The sequence below is a fragment of the Carettochelys insculpta genome, chromosome 1, assembly GCF_033958435.1.
Source record: "Carettochelys insculpta isolate YL-2023 chromosome 1, ASM3395843v1, whole genome shotgun sequence".
In the NCBI taxonomy this organism is placed as follows: Eukaryota; Metazoa; Chordata; order Testudines; family Carettochelyidae; genus Carettochelys; species Carettochelys insculpta.
In genome coordinates this window covers 126,755,446-126,769,641 of record NC_134137.1, presented here as the reverse complement: position 1 = coordinate 126,769,641, position 14,196 = coordinate 126,755,446, and the positions used below count along the sequence as shown (strand labels likewise).

General features: G+C 44.4%; 1 protein-coding gene across 2 annotated transcripts in view; it reads left to right on the top strand.

Annotated features, from left to right (window-relative positions):
- Nucleotides 1-14,196, top strand: part of SLC9A2 (solute carrier family 9 member A2) — a 52,664-nt gene that overhangs the window by 10,627 nt on the left and 27,841 nt on the right. For both annotated transcript variants that reach the window (XM_074991383.1, XM_074991390.1), the window contains exons 2-3: nucleotides 431-894; nucleotides 4,166-4,416. In XM_074991383.1, coding sequence (XP_074847484.1) covers nucleotides 431-894; nucleotides 4,166-4,416 — 715 coding nt within the window. The remainder of the gene's footprint in view (nucleotides 1-430; nucleotides 895-4,165; nucleotides 4,417-14,196) is intronic.

The window sequence follows — 14,196 nt, the reverse complement described above, 5'->3', positions numbered from 1 at the left end:
CAAGGAGGCGAAGATGTTAAAAATTGAATGAAAAATGTCAACTGTCCTCTTGCCTAATTAGGGTCCACCACTACCACAACTGTGCGCACTGCCTTAGTAAACCTGTGGGCAAATGTCAAATTAGACCTCTTACCGCTCATTTTGCAAGTGTATGTACTGCTATTTTATGGCCTCGATTTACCTGGGGAATGGGTGAGTAGGGAGATGACTATCAAACCTACATGTCTGTCAAGCAGGACTACTAGTTTACCTCTTGCCACACAATGAGATTATGTGTGTTTGTTTTCTGCTTCACTGAACTTGTCTTTGAAGTGAAAATAGGGTTAGCATGTGACTACTTCTTTAGTATAAAGAATAAAATAACATGATTTGCTTTAGATTCTGGAGACATAACTACTTTACTTTCTTGTGGTTTGAACTCACTTTGAAGGCTTTCATCTCTACTACAAGTTGCCCTCAGTTGTACCAGAGAGCTGCCTCCTTATTCTGGTCGGATTACTACTGGGTGGAATTATTTTTGGAGCTCAGGAAAAGTCTCCACCTGTAATGAAAAGCGATGTCTTTTTCCTGTATCTCCTTCCTCCGATCGTACTTGATGCTGGATATTTCATGCCAACTCGTCTTTTCTTCGAGAACTTTGGCACTATATTCTGGTATGCAGTAGTGGGCACACTCTGGAATTCTGTTGGCATTGGAATTTCCCTGTTTGGAATTTGCCAGATCGAAATATTTGGCTTGACTGATATCACTTTGCTGCAGTGCCTGCTCTTTGGCAGCTTAATTTCAGCGGTGGATCCTGTGGCTGTGCTGGCTGTTTTTGAAAATATTCATGTCAACGAACAGCTCTACATCCTAGTGTTTGGAGAGTCTCTGCTAAATGATGCCATTACCGTGGTAAGTTACTATACAAACAGTGTTGGCGCTACTTGATTGCATGGCACCATCCCTACCATGTAACTTCCTGTCTAGTTGCCCCTGTCTACCAGGAGCCAAACCTAGTTTATCCAATTCTTTCTTTGCACTAGAACTACAGGCTAATGTTTAAGGGAGGCATATAAATATTTCATAGATTTTAGTGTCTGAAGTCTTCAGATATTAATCATTGAAATCTATCACATTTTTAATAAACATTCAGATGTTTTCCCCAGATGCGGATATGTCTGTGGGGGAGGGGAGGAGAGAAGAAATGTTCAGCATGGATTCCCGTGGCTATACACCAAAAGAGTACAAATCACATGGAGACTACAAGCACAGCTTCCAATTAGTGCTAATTTGATGTGGGCACCTGCCCAGTTGTAGTTGCATTGACATCACCAAGTTATTTCCCAGAGGACACCAAGCAACCATTAGATATTTAATCATTAACTAGCTGAGCTGGATTTCTGATACTGGCCTAGAGATGAAAGTCTGAGGAGCCCATTAGCTTTTGCCTCCCTGCAGAGCCATCCATTTCCCCATGTGTAAATCTGTTGTCACCGTGGCTCGGATATTGCTGGCATTTATTCTTACCTGGCTTTACCTCCTTACCCGTGTATGATTAATCTCCTGTTATCATCCCTGTAATATTCTGTTTTATGATCAATGTAAATCTGGTTTTCCACCTGTCAAGCAGAAACACCTCTCTTTTTTTCTCCCTCACTGGCTTTCTATTCAACGCCTAAGTCAATGAAAGAATTGTCGTCTTGATTTTTAAGCTTGTAAAGAGGTGTCTCCAGTCTATCCAACTGATCTCATAACCCCCACCCACTCTTAACATTGGTCATTTTTCTTTCCCGTCCCAGGATCCTCCACAGTTGGGATATTGTTTTTCCACTTACATTTCCTACTTTTCTTGATGGTACCTCCCTCCAGACTACTGAGTCACATCTTCTATTTAACGTTTGTCTTAAAGCCTGATTTTTCTTGTTAGCTTATACCTGAAGCTCTCTATTATCATGCCTGTCATGGTGCTTGGTATTAGGGATGATCAAATACAGTACTGCAGAAACAACACAGGTAACTCCAATCCCAAATGGCTGTTGGTTCAGACAAAACAATCATTCATGCAAAGGCATTTCTGTTTGCATGCATAGTTGGAAAATGGCTCTTCTTTGTATTTATAAGGAGCCTTCTCATTGTGCAATTGTTTTCAACAAAAGCAACAACAAAATATCACTTTTCAGAAAGAACAGCATTTAACCTAAAAACAAATGAGCACGCTTCCCTAAAAAGCCTACTGTTTTTGAGGCTTGAAATACATTTGCCGTGATCCAAATGACACTGACTCCCACCCATCATTCTGTACATACACTGCAATGGTGGTGCTGTAACTGTGCTGCAGATCGTTGCTACATCTTCATGCTTTCCTACCCGCTCCCAAAGGGTGCGTCTACACTAGGGACTAACTTCGAAGTTAACATCAAAGTTAACTTCGAAGTTAGGGGTTACTTCGAAGTAGCCAGCAGAGACTCGACACGCATTTTTCCCTTATTTCGAAGTTAGGGACCCCAACTTCTAAGTCCTTACTCCATTCCTGGGAATGGAATAGTGCTCTACTTCAAAGTTTAACTTCAAAGTAGGGTGTAAGCAACTTTGAAGTTATTTTTTAGTGTAGACATGGCCAAAGAGAGTCATTTATCACCAAGATCTTGATTCTCTTGGTGTCAGCTACAGAGGACACAATTTATGGATCTACTGAATAAGGCCAACAGGTCTGATTCAGCAGATGAGCTGACCATGTTCACAGTTTCCCCTTTTGAAGTCTTTTGCTGAACTTTTTAGAAATTGGTTGAGCTTATATTTTATCCAGAAATGTTCCAGAGTCATAATACTGCAAATAAATGGGAGTTTATAGTCAATTCAGTTCCACATCAGAGGTGGTGTTTAAAGATATCTAAGCACGGGTTAAAAGGCCCAGTATCTTGGCATTGGGCCTATTTATGGCTTCTGGTTATGATTTTGCACAGATCTAATCAGTTGATTATGTTTGAACTATACTCCAGTTGATCACATCGCACAGTGTTCTGAGCAACACCTGGCAGGAATGAGAAGAGGGATTGTGGGTTACATCTGTCACAGTTCAGCTCAGAAGATATGTTTTCAGAACAGTTGTCCCACAGCAGCAAAGGGCTAATAAAATCACTTGATTTTACTAGTGATAAAACAAATAGTTCTTTTCCTTGGGGTCTGAAAAATCTGGCCTCAGGCAGGGAAAGTGTGAAGTTAGGAAGTCTGAAAATGGTTGGCAGCATGGATGGGACACAGGAATCTGCATTAATGAGGAAAGCTTTGTTTTATTCTTGGCAGTGCTGCTGACTTGCAGTGACTTGGATTGAGTTAGTTTGCCTTTTTGCACCTCAGTATCTAAAACTCCATCTGCAAAACAAGAATGTTGATATTTACCACCCTGTGTAAAGTATTTTGAGAGATATGGATGAAAATTAATATAAATATATATATTACAGCAGATTATTAAGTGTTCAGTGTATAGTAAAAAGTTGTGTTACCCAGAACTTGGATAACTGGCACAATCTATTAACTGGCATTCGGGCCAGCTGCCCCAGGGCTGGCTGCTCTGCTGTGACCAGCTGCCATGGAGCTGCCCCCTTGCCTGGAGCCAGCTGAGCAGGGCCAACTTCCCAGCTGGGCCCAGCTGCCACAGGGCGGCTCGTCCAGCTGGGGCCAGCTGAGCAGGGCTAGCTGCGCTGCTGGGGTTGGTGGCAGTGGGGTGGCCCTCGCAGCCCTCAGCATCAGTGTGTCCAACACCCCCCTCCCCAAGGTCAGCCAAGGGGAGCAGCTCAACTAACCAACAAATTTTATTATCCAGCAATCCCTGTTCCCTAGGGATGCCAAGTAATCAAGCTTTTACTGTATTTTTAAACAACTTCAAGATTAAGACAAAAATGCAGAGCCCTCCTTTACACTGCAGTGGGAGGAGCACTGATCTTGTAAACCCAGGGTTATGAGCTCAAGCCTTGAGAGGGCCTTTCAAGGGTCTTGGGCAGGTTAGACATATATATATATTTCAGGGATGGTGATGGGTCCTGCTGTGAGTGCAGGGACTGGACTTGATGACCTCTCAAGGTCCCTTTCAGCTCTATGAGCTCTATAGCTCCATGTTTTTACCATGATGCTGAGAGGAATTAGGAGGGCTTCTGAAAAGTAATATGCTTTCTTTTCTCTATAGGTCCTGTACAATTTGTTCAAGACTTTCTGCCAGATGCACACAATTGAGACCATTGATGTATTCGCTGGAATCGCTAAATTCTTTGTAGTGGGAATTGGTGGAGTGTTGATTGGAATCATTTTGGGATTTGTGGCAGCATTTACCACCCGTTTCACCCACAAAATCCGAGTGATTGAGCCACTTTTTGTCTTCCTCTACAGTTACTTGTCATACGTAACAGCGGAAATGTTTCACCTCTCAGGCATTATGGCGTAAGTACATAAAAAAGAGACTTTGGTAGTAGCTCCAAGTGGCAATGCAAACCCAGACCTCCAAGAGGGCTAGATTCTGCAGCGTGTACGTCTACAATGAGTAGAACTTAGTCGTTTGAGTAAGTACCGTTCAGTGGAGATAATGTTGTTCCTTTAATGCTAAACGAAAGAAAGAAAACTCCCATTTACTAAATTGGGAGTAAGATTAGGACCCATGGGAATAAGAATTTCAGCATCTTGCCCTAAATCGATGTTAAAATAACTCTTAATCTTTGCTTGGGGGGGGGTTGTGAAGAAAAAACACGATTCGTTGACTCTGAAGGAATGTCTGTTTTCCTGTGTCAGCTAACATGGGTTTGTGCAGCTCTGGCTGTGGGGCTATAAAATTGCAGTGTAGGAGTTCAGGCTCTGAGATACTCGCTCCTTGGTCTTCAGCTGAGCCCAAATGTCTACACCGCTGATTTGAAGCATGTCAGTGTGAGCACCACAAGCCTAAATCAGCTGACTAGAACCAGCCGTGAGCATGATGTGGGACTTTTATTGCAGCAGAGGTGTGCCTTGAGCATCCATGTTCCTATTTTTAGGTGCCTAGAAAACCGCTGGAATTCACCAAGCTGGAGTCTGGTGGCTAAGCTCCCAGTACAACAAATGGATAAGTACCTCAAAGTGATCTTCACTAAAGCCAGGCCACAGGTGGCAACTCACCTAAATTAGTTGCTGGGAGATGCCAAGCTAAGGGGGTGTATTAAGGTCCTGTCAGGGGTAGGAGACTGGACTTGATGACCTCTCGAGGTCTCTTCAGTTCCAGTGTTTTCTGATTCTATGATATTAAGCCCTTCCCTGGAGATAGGACTGCACTTCCCCCTCTGTTGTAAACCTTCTCTTGGTATGAAACGCCTACGCTGCTTTCGTCATAAAATACAATAAAGTGGGATGACCTCCCTCATGACTTTTAGCCCAGTGGTTAGGATACTCATCTGTGATATGGTAGAGCCTCATTCAAATTCCCCTCCTTGCCTAAAGGGGAGAAGGGGTTTGTACAAGGATCTCTGATGAGGGCCCTAACTTCTTGGCTCTAGGGTTGTCCCCTGTGGGGCTGCCTCAGTTGGTCCTGTTGAAGCTGTTCCACCATGACTGACCCATTCAAAACACACCTGGAGCAAGGGAACTAGCCCCGGCTCTCCCATCTGCTGGGTGAATCCTACTGCTACTGTGAGGGCCATTTTGAAGCCTGTTCTTTCCCTCTTTGGCTCTGCGACTTTTAAATGGTTATTCACAATGGAACAGCATCGGCCAGAGAGACAAAGGACCCCTCGCACCTCAGAATAGCCCAAAGTTGTGAGGCTAAAGCATCCACCTGAGAGGTGACAGAACTGTCAGGTAGAATGAGAACCTGCACCAGGGGTCTGACTCATCCAGGGCTTGTGTCCTGACTGCTGGCTAAAATTAGTTATGAGAGACGAGGTCATCCTGCACCTCCTCTCCCCAACCACTGCCTTGTGTAAGTTTGTCTATAGGTGCCCAGTCTGGTGGGAGAACTCTGAGCATAATCACTGAATATGGTAACGTGTGTGAGTCAGGCAGAGGATTGCCTTTCTTTCTCTAGCTCATGAATTTCTCTGTAGCTTAAGTGTCCCAATACCTGGCATGTGGCTCCAGTGCACATACAGAAATATGCACACCCAGGGAACTTTTATAGCAAACAACCAGTGAGCTTTTAAAAATGCCTGCCGGCTTTGTACATAACTGAGCAGGGGCTTTGTGAACCTCAGAAGGGTTGTTTCTGGGATTTAGGCACCTTTATTGTCAGGCTTCTAACTCATATTGTGAATCTAGCCTTTGGTGTGTGTGCATGTGTGTCTGTGTGTAATTACATATAAAATAATAATTTTTTCTGTTATTTCTGAGATAAAAGTATATTTTGGCTCCACTAAAGCGCTTCAGTAAGAAGTACTAAATCATCCTTTCTGTACTTCGTGGAATGACCTGTAATTACCTTAGTTTTAGAAAAGACTATCATGATATCGAATAAATTAAAACAGTTTATTGTGATTCCAAGCAAAAGAGTATAAACAGCAATCTTCTTTACCTTAAGTATTCCATTATTCTGGTGGCAAATGTGAGGCAGCGAGGTTTTAGAAGCAATAACAGTTCATAAAGCTTAAAAATTACTACTTAGTGTCTCTAACACTTGGTGAAACTTTTGTTTTTAGAACCTTTTCTACTCTCTGACTAAGGACAAGTTTGTTTATTATATATCGCTGTTGTGCCAGTTGACATATTTCAAAGGCTAAGAAGCATTTAAATGGGGGAAAACAACTCAAATTATTTAAGTACTACAGACAACTCTTTCATATCTGGCAGTGTTGGGACCAGGAGGTTACCAGGTAGTCAAATATTCTGGATAATAGAGAAGTATACCTAGCAGTACATAACGCTAAGGAAAAACAAGATTAGATATTAAGAAACAAACAAAAATGTATGCAAAGTACTTTATTTACTAACAGCAGTAGTATTGTACTCTGTAAACTTGTACTGTATTTGCTGTATTTATTTGTATTAACTTTCACTATCCTGTACTTATGGAAAACATAACATTTACTTATGGTTAAAATGCCAGTTATTTGAGAGTTCTGGATAATGGAATGCTGGATATGAAAGAGTTTACAGGATAATCTTACAAATATTTGCCCCACCCCCAAAAAGAAGAAGGGAAAGAAATGGGAGGTATGCTAGTGAAAGTACAGACCTGAAAAGTACATGTTTCTTTCTCAGATAAGAACCTAAATAAAGTAACATATAAATCTAATTTGACCCAGTTCTGAAATGACCCATCTCTTCCCATGGTTGCTATTCATAGCATTTGTGTGGTTTCCAATTTCCTCCCTGTCTTAGTCAAATGTCATTGGCAGCATATAATCATGTACTTAAAGGGCATCCAAATAAAAACAGGGGAGTATGAAGCATTATATAGAAAAGTCATAGTATTTGCATGAATATCCTAAACTGGATGTAGTGCACCTTATATGAAATGAATCGCACTGCATGTCTGCTAGTGCACAAATTGAGACAAGCACATGGCCGCCAAATAATACTGAAAGTATATAGCTCTGTGGGTGAACACACTCATCCCTTGTTTAATAAGTATTTTACTAACAAGTACTTGCTAAAAAGAGGAACATATATACCTACCTTTATTCACTAAATGAGTGAACTTCCCCTGCTTATATGAGCGGCGTCCCTGGCTGGGGGGTGGGGAGACCTCAAGCCCCACGGCTGGCTCCGCTCCAGCTGCAGGGTCCCTGGCCAGGGGGCAGGGAAACCCATGGACAGGTGGCTGGCCGTGTTCCAGCCGTGGGGTCCCGGGCTGGAAGGTGGGGAGATCCACAGCCCTGTGGCTGGAGTGGAGCCAGCCATGGAGTCCCAGGTGGGGTGTCGGGGCGTGGGGAGAACTGCAGCTGCACGTATGGAGCCTTCTCCCTCCCCTCAGACAGGCAGCTGTCTGACAGCCCTGCGGCTGGGGGAGGAGAGGGAGAAGGCTCTTAGCCTGGTTCCACCCTTGCACTGGTGGGAACGTGAAACTGACCAGCCATGAGCCACTCTAGGAGCCAGGAAACTGACCAGCCTTGGTGGTTCTTGGCTCCCCTCCTCTTGCAGGAAAATTCGAGTTATGCAGGGGTTGCAGGAACAACCCCTGGGTAACTCCAGGGTTTACTGTATTAGTTCCCCCGCCTGCCCCGTGGACCTCACCCTTGGCCAGGTTTTAACTGCCCCCAAGGTCCCAAACTGCCTCCAGCCTTAAACACCCGCCCCCCTGTCCCACAGCTGCCCCAAACCACCTCCAGCCTTAGACTCCTCTAACAGCCTCAAACTGCTCCCAGGCTCACACCCCGCTAGCAGCTACAAACTGCCCCAAGCTTTACACCCTCCAGCATCCCCAAACTGCCCCAGCCTTAAAACCCCTCTTGTAGCTGCCCCAAACTTACCCCAGTTTTAGACCCCCGCCATCCCTCAACAGCTCCAGCCTTAGACACTCCTCCTTCTCCTGGAGCCTCTTCTCCAGAGTTGCTAGGCTGGGTGGCTTCCCCAGCCCTCTTGCTCCCAGCAGTTTACTCAAGTGTTAAGGTTTCAGCACCTAGGCATAAGGTAATTGCTATTCCTAACGATAGAGAGAGCTGCCATCTCCAGCATCTATCTCTATTGATAGATAACTGCCTGAGGCAGCAGTGTTACAAAACTGCAAATGGCTTCTTTAACAGCCACATGCAACTGGGAACTGCCCAGCTGGCGACCTTTAACAAATTTAATGGGACCTGTGTTTGGGTCCCGACCAATAGGTTGGGAATCCCTGCTCTACATACATACACTACATCCTATTTCTGGTGCCAAACTATTGAAATACATCAGAAAAGTACCTAAACTCACCTGGTTTATGTCAAGAATGAATTGGAGACTTTTACGTGTATTTTAGTGGGAATTTAGTGTCACTCTTATGAGTTTTCGCCTAGGAGCAGATATTTGGGAACCAGTTGTGCTTGTATAGCGAGGAATGAGTGTTGTACTCATTACTATGACAGCTTTAGTGTCAACGGCCATGTCTACACTAGCCCAAAACTTCGAAATGGTCATGTAAATGGCCATTTTGAAGATTACTAATGAAGCTTTGAAATACATATTCAGCACCTCATTAGCATGCAGGCGGCTGTGGCTCTTTGAAATTGCCACTTTCCCCTGCTGCACGGCTCGTCCAGATGGGGGTCCTTTTCAAAGGGACCCAGGGAACTTCAAAATCCCCTTATTCCTATCTGCTGATAGGAATAAGTGGATTTCGAAGTTGGTGGGTTCCTTTAGAAAAGGACCCCTGTCTGGACGAGCCACGCAGCGGCTAGCCGTGGCAATTTTGAAGTGCCGCAGCCGCCCGCATGCTAATGAGGTGCTGAATATGTATTTCAGCACTTCATTAGTAATCTTCGAAATGGCCATTTGCATGGCCATTTCGAAGTTTTGGGCTAGTGTAGACGTAGCCAACATGTGATTCGACTCTGCGTGGGTATGAAAGGTGGAGGTAGTGCAACTGGGAAATTGATTGCAGCTAGAGGACAGGAGGTAAAAATGGAGTTAATGACTTTTCCTTTTAACCAAAATATCCCATGCAACATACTTGTCATGAGGACAAGTGATTCTTGAAACAGCCATTTAGAAATCCTGGACAGATGACTCATCAAAAAGAGTTGGTTAGAATGGACTGATCACCTCCTAGATAATCCCTGTTAGAGTGTTCTCTTTGGAAGGATAGGAAATGCATTAGGCTGTAATTAGAGTTGGGACTGAATCAAAGCCAATTTGAACAAGTAGCAGTGAAGCTAAACTTTTCAGTTTAATCCTACCTTGATTTATAGTACTACATTTTCTGTTTGTAATTTTTAAAAGGGTTGTGAAACAGCAGAACAATTAATACACATTTCTTCTTTTTTGCAAGAATGAATGAACTGTTGAAAAGTAACATGCATTGCAACTACAAGTTTAGTAGGTTAGAGAAACTTGAGGACTGAATCCAGAGCTCTAGTTTATTACAGCTGCAACAGAAACTGCAGTTTGTGCAAGTGAACTTGCATAACGCACGGGGACACAAAATACAGTTTGATTGTAATCATCCCTTTATTCTTTTCCTAATTTTAACATGGTACAATCAACAATCTGAGAGCAAAGCATGCAAAAATACATGGAAAATGCAGGTGAAAAGGAAGTACAAAAAAATACCTAGTTTTTTCCACTCACAGATTAAGTTGGCAATATTAACCTCCCCTGGAAAGAAAATATTAAAATAATATTTGTACTTAGCATCTTTTAGAAGCTTGGTAGCTATCTTGTAATTTCATTTTCCAAACAAAGAAACTAACATAGGGCATTTTTGTTCAAATACAAGTAACAACTGTAAAGCAATATCAAATGCAAAACTGCACATTGACTGTTAGTAGCATATTCATTCTTTGAAGATTTATAGCAGTCCACCGCCTTGGTATGTTAATGAATTAATTTGGTTACTGAGATTCACTAAGTGAAAGTAATATTGTATTGAAAAAAAATGAGGATGCTGTCCCTTTAAATTTTAGTGGCTAAAAATATGAGATATTTTAAGTTACAGGTTGCAGAGGGACAAATTAATCTACTGACAAGTTCTTATTAGCCATCCACATACAGATTCTCCATTAGCTCAGGAGCTAAAAACAAACTGCTCCCAGAATTGGTTGATTCTTAGCAGAGTAGGAGAGTTTATCTGCATGTGGTTTGAGCATTAGCCTGCTAAACCCAGGGATGTGAGCTCAATCATTGAGGAGGCCATTTAGGAGACTAGGGCAAACAAATTAAAAAAAAAAATCCGTCAGGTATGGCAGTTGGTCTTGCTGAGAGGGCAGGGGACTGTACTCAGTGACCTCCTGAGGTCCCTTCTAGCTCTAGGGTGTGTGTATGTGTATCTCCATGTATGTGATCATGATATGAATTAAGTGTAAGAGTGGAATAGAACCTAACATTTCATTTCCTATTTAGTTTTTACATGGTGGAGTTCAGGCCTCCCAATAAATTAGAAAAGTTAAATGGTGTATTGGTTAGACCCCCTTTTTCATGCAGCCTTCTCAGATTGGTCTCAGGCTACCTTGATGCTTCCTGACAAAAGACAAGGGCTACATCGTCATGGACAAATACATTCAGGCTGAACAAAAGATGTTGAAGGACAACAACAGGCTCTCCACCCATTCTTGTTTGACAGATCCCAGAGAGTCACACTGAGCTCCTCTTCCCAAAGAGCTCACTCCTGTAGGGACTATTTTCAGTTTTACTTAACATCTGCATAAAAGCACTGGAGAGGCAAGGAGATATTGAGCACAGTTCCCACCAATATCAAACTCATGCTCAGCAAAGATGAGAGGCATGGGATACAAAGTTAGCTATTTACCAATCATAATCCACCATCCTAAATTTGCCCCGGGACAGAGCCAGACCTCAAAGCACACTCGAGGAGCCAAACGGCTGCTCTGGAGTGAACTGACTAGACTGGTCTGTGTTCCATCAGTAATAAGGGAGATGGCCGGTGAAGAAGCACTGTAGGAAAGAGATCACTGTTATGCATGCAGGGGCCAGTAGCACAGTGAGTATCTGCTGAGGGAGTGGTAAGGGCCTAGCCCCACCCAGCTTGCGTTTCTGAGCACCTGTTACTACACTAAAATTATTCCTTCTTGAAACTTAACCCTCTTTTCCCAGTTTCACCCATCATACCGCACTCTCCCAGGGACCATTCTACTAGCCAGGGATCAGCAGAGCACACTGTGCCCCAGTTCCACTCCACTCATTTCGATTGTGCCAGCCAGAGAGGGAGGGAGGAGATGGGGTTTCTTTTCATTCGGGTAAGATCCATCAGCCACTTAGGGCTCTGGGTAAAGGATCCTGGAAGAGTCAAACATGTCTCTTGGCATTGGAGAAGGATCAGAAAAGGGCAACAAAAATGATAAGTGGCTTGGAATGGGTCCCATGTGGAGAGAGATTAAAAAGACTGGGGCTTTTCAGTTTAGAAAAGAAGAGACTAGGCTGGGTGAGTGGGTGGGAGCTATGGTAGAAGTCTATAAAATCATGACAGGTATGGAGAAAGTGAATAAGGAAAAGTTATTTGTTCCCATAAAGCAAGAACTAGCAGTCACCAAATGAAATTTAATGGGTGGCAGATTGAAAATAAACAAAAGGAAGTATTTCTGCGTGCAGCACACAGCCAGCCTGTGGAACTCCTTGCCAGACGGTATTGGGAAGACCAGGACTTTAACAGGGTTGAAAAAATAGCTAGATATATTCATGGAGGATAAAGCCATCAGTACTTATTAACTAGGATGGAGAGCAGTGGTGTCACTAGTCTCTGTCAGAGGCTGGAAAAGGGCGATGGGGAGGAATCACTTGATGATTACCTCTTCTGTTAACTCCATCTGGGGCATCTGGCATTGGCCACTGTTGGAAGACAGGATACTGGGCTAGATGGACCTTTGGTCTGACTCAGTGTAGCCAATCATATGTTCTTAGTATATTCAGCTATTAGAATCTCACATCCAGAGCAGACAGCATTGCCTCCCCATATGTGAAGGAAATTCGAACCTGGACAAAAGATGAAGCTAAATCAGGGAATGACAGAAGCAGTTCCAGGAGGAGATGGTAACATTTTGAGAAACTTAGCAACTGCAACACCAACTTCCCCTGTTGTCAGCTTCCCACAGCAGCTCAAGGTAGTGAATTATTTCGAAGTCATTTTGGATTCACTGCTGCTTGTGGACACACAACATATTGTTTATCACCAGAAATACCTAGATCAGTGGTTCCCCAACTTTTCGGCATCGGGCCCCCCCTTTTGATTTTTGAAAAACCCTCAAACCCTCCCTCCTCTTCTTTACTGTCACCCAACCCCCCTTTTAACAAAAAATTCAATTCATAATTTAAAATAAACACAAGACATTGATATAAAAATTTTTAAAATTAAAAATAAGCACACATAGTTTTCCTTGGCCCAAAAATTTAACAAAAAATGTAATGTAACATCAGAAACAAGTGAATTTAATGTGAAAGATGCTGCTGCATTTTCTTCACAAGTTGGGAAATCCTAGGAGATGGACTATGGCCATCCAAGCTAATGGCACAGGCCCCACCTTGTGGGTGCCTGGCTCAGCCCAAGTTGGCCAGCTGCCTGAACCCTGTGTTACTGGGGCCACCTGCCTAAGCCCCACACTGCTGGAGATGCCTGCCTGAGCCCCACACTGCCGGGGATGCCTGCTCGAGCTGTGGACCAGCTGCTCAAGCCCCCACACTACTGGGGCCAAATGGCCACCTGAGCCCCCGTGCTGCTGGGGCCAGCCGCCCAAGCTGTCTGCCCAAGCCCCTGCGCTGCTGGGGCCAGCTCCTCGCCCTCCCACCAGGTGCCCAACCCACCCACCAGCCAGCCATGGGCTGCTCGCCTGAGACCCCTGCACTCCTGAGGCCAGCCATTTGCCCCAGTAGCCCGTGAGCCACCCACCTGAGCCCCTCCAATCCCCCAAAGCCAGTCACTGCCAGCCCTCCATCTAACCCCTCCTCCCCCTCACCCCCAACCCACATTCATTCACCTTTGCAGGGGGCAGCTAGCTCCACGTGGGCCTTTGCCAGGTGCCTGCTTTTAATAGCAGCTGCACCAGGCTGCCCACGTGAAATGGCAGGGGCTGAGAGCTGGAAGCAAGGGCCAGCTCTTTTTTGGGGTTGGGACAATGGGGGAGGCTGGGTTGCCTTGTGCTTCCCCTGGAATTTCTTCACACTCCCCCCCCCCCCCACGGGGGCATATCCCCCAGTTTGGGAAACCATTCTCTAGATGATACGCTTAGTCATGGTTATCAATAGTGCCACCTTCAGACTGGACTGCTGCAGCATACTGTGCTGGAACTAGGAAGGACAGCCCATTCAGAAAGTGAAATTGGTTTATCTTCCAGCAGCCCAACACCCACCCAAATAAAGAGAGCACGTGCTGCCTCATTGTGCTCTGTAGCTTGCGCTGGCTGGCCATTCGATTTTGGGTGTGTATAAAAATGCTGATTCGTATCTCTAAAGCCTTCCACGGGTTAGTCTGACTGTGCTTTGTGAGTGCTATTCCTTTGGTGCCCCTGCAGGGAGTTTATGACTGACAGGGATGATTAGGCCTTCTGCAGGATGTGACTCTGTGACTCGGGGCTGAATTTTCTCGTATGAGGGTCCTCCGCCCTGCAAGTTTCTCCAGATGCT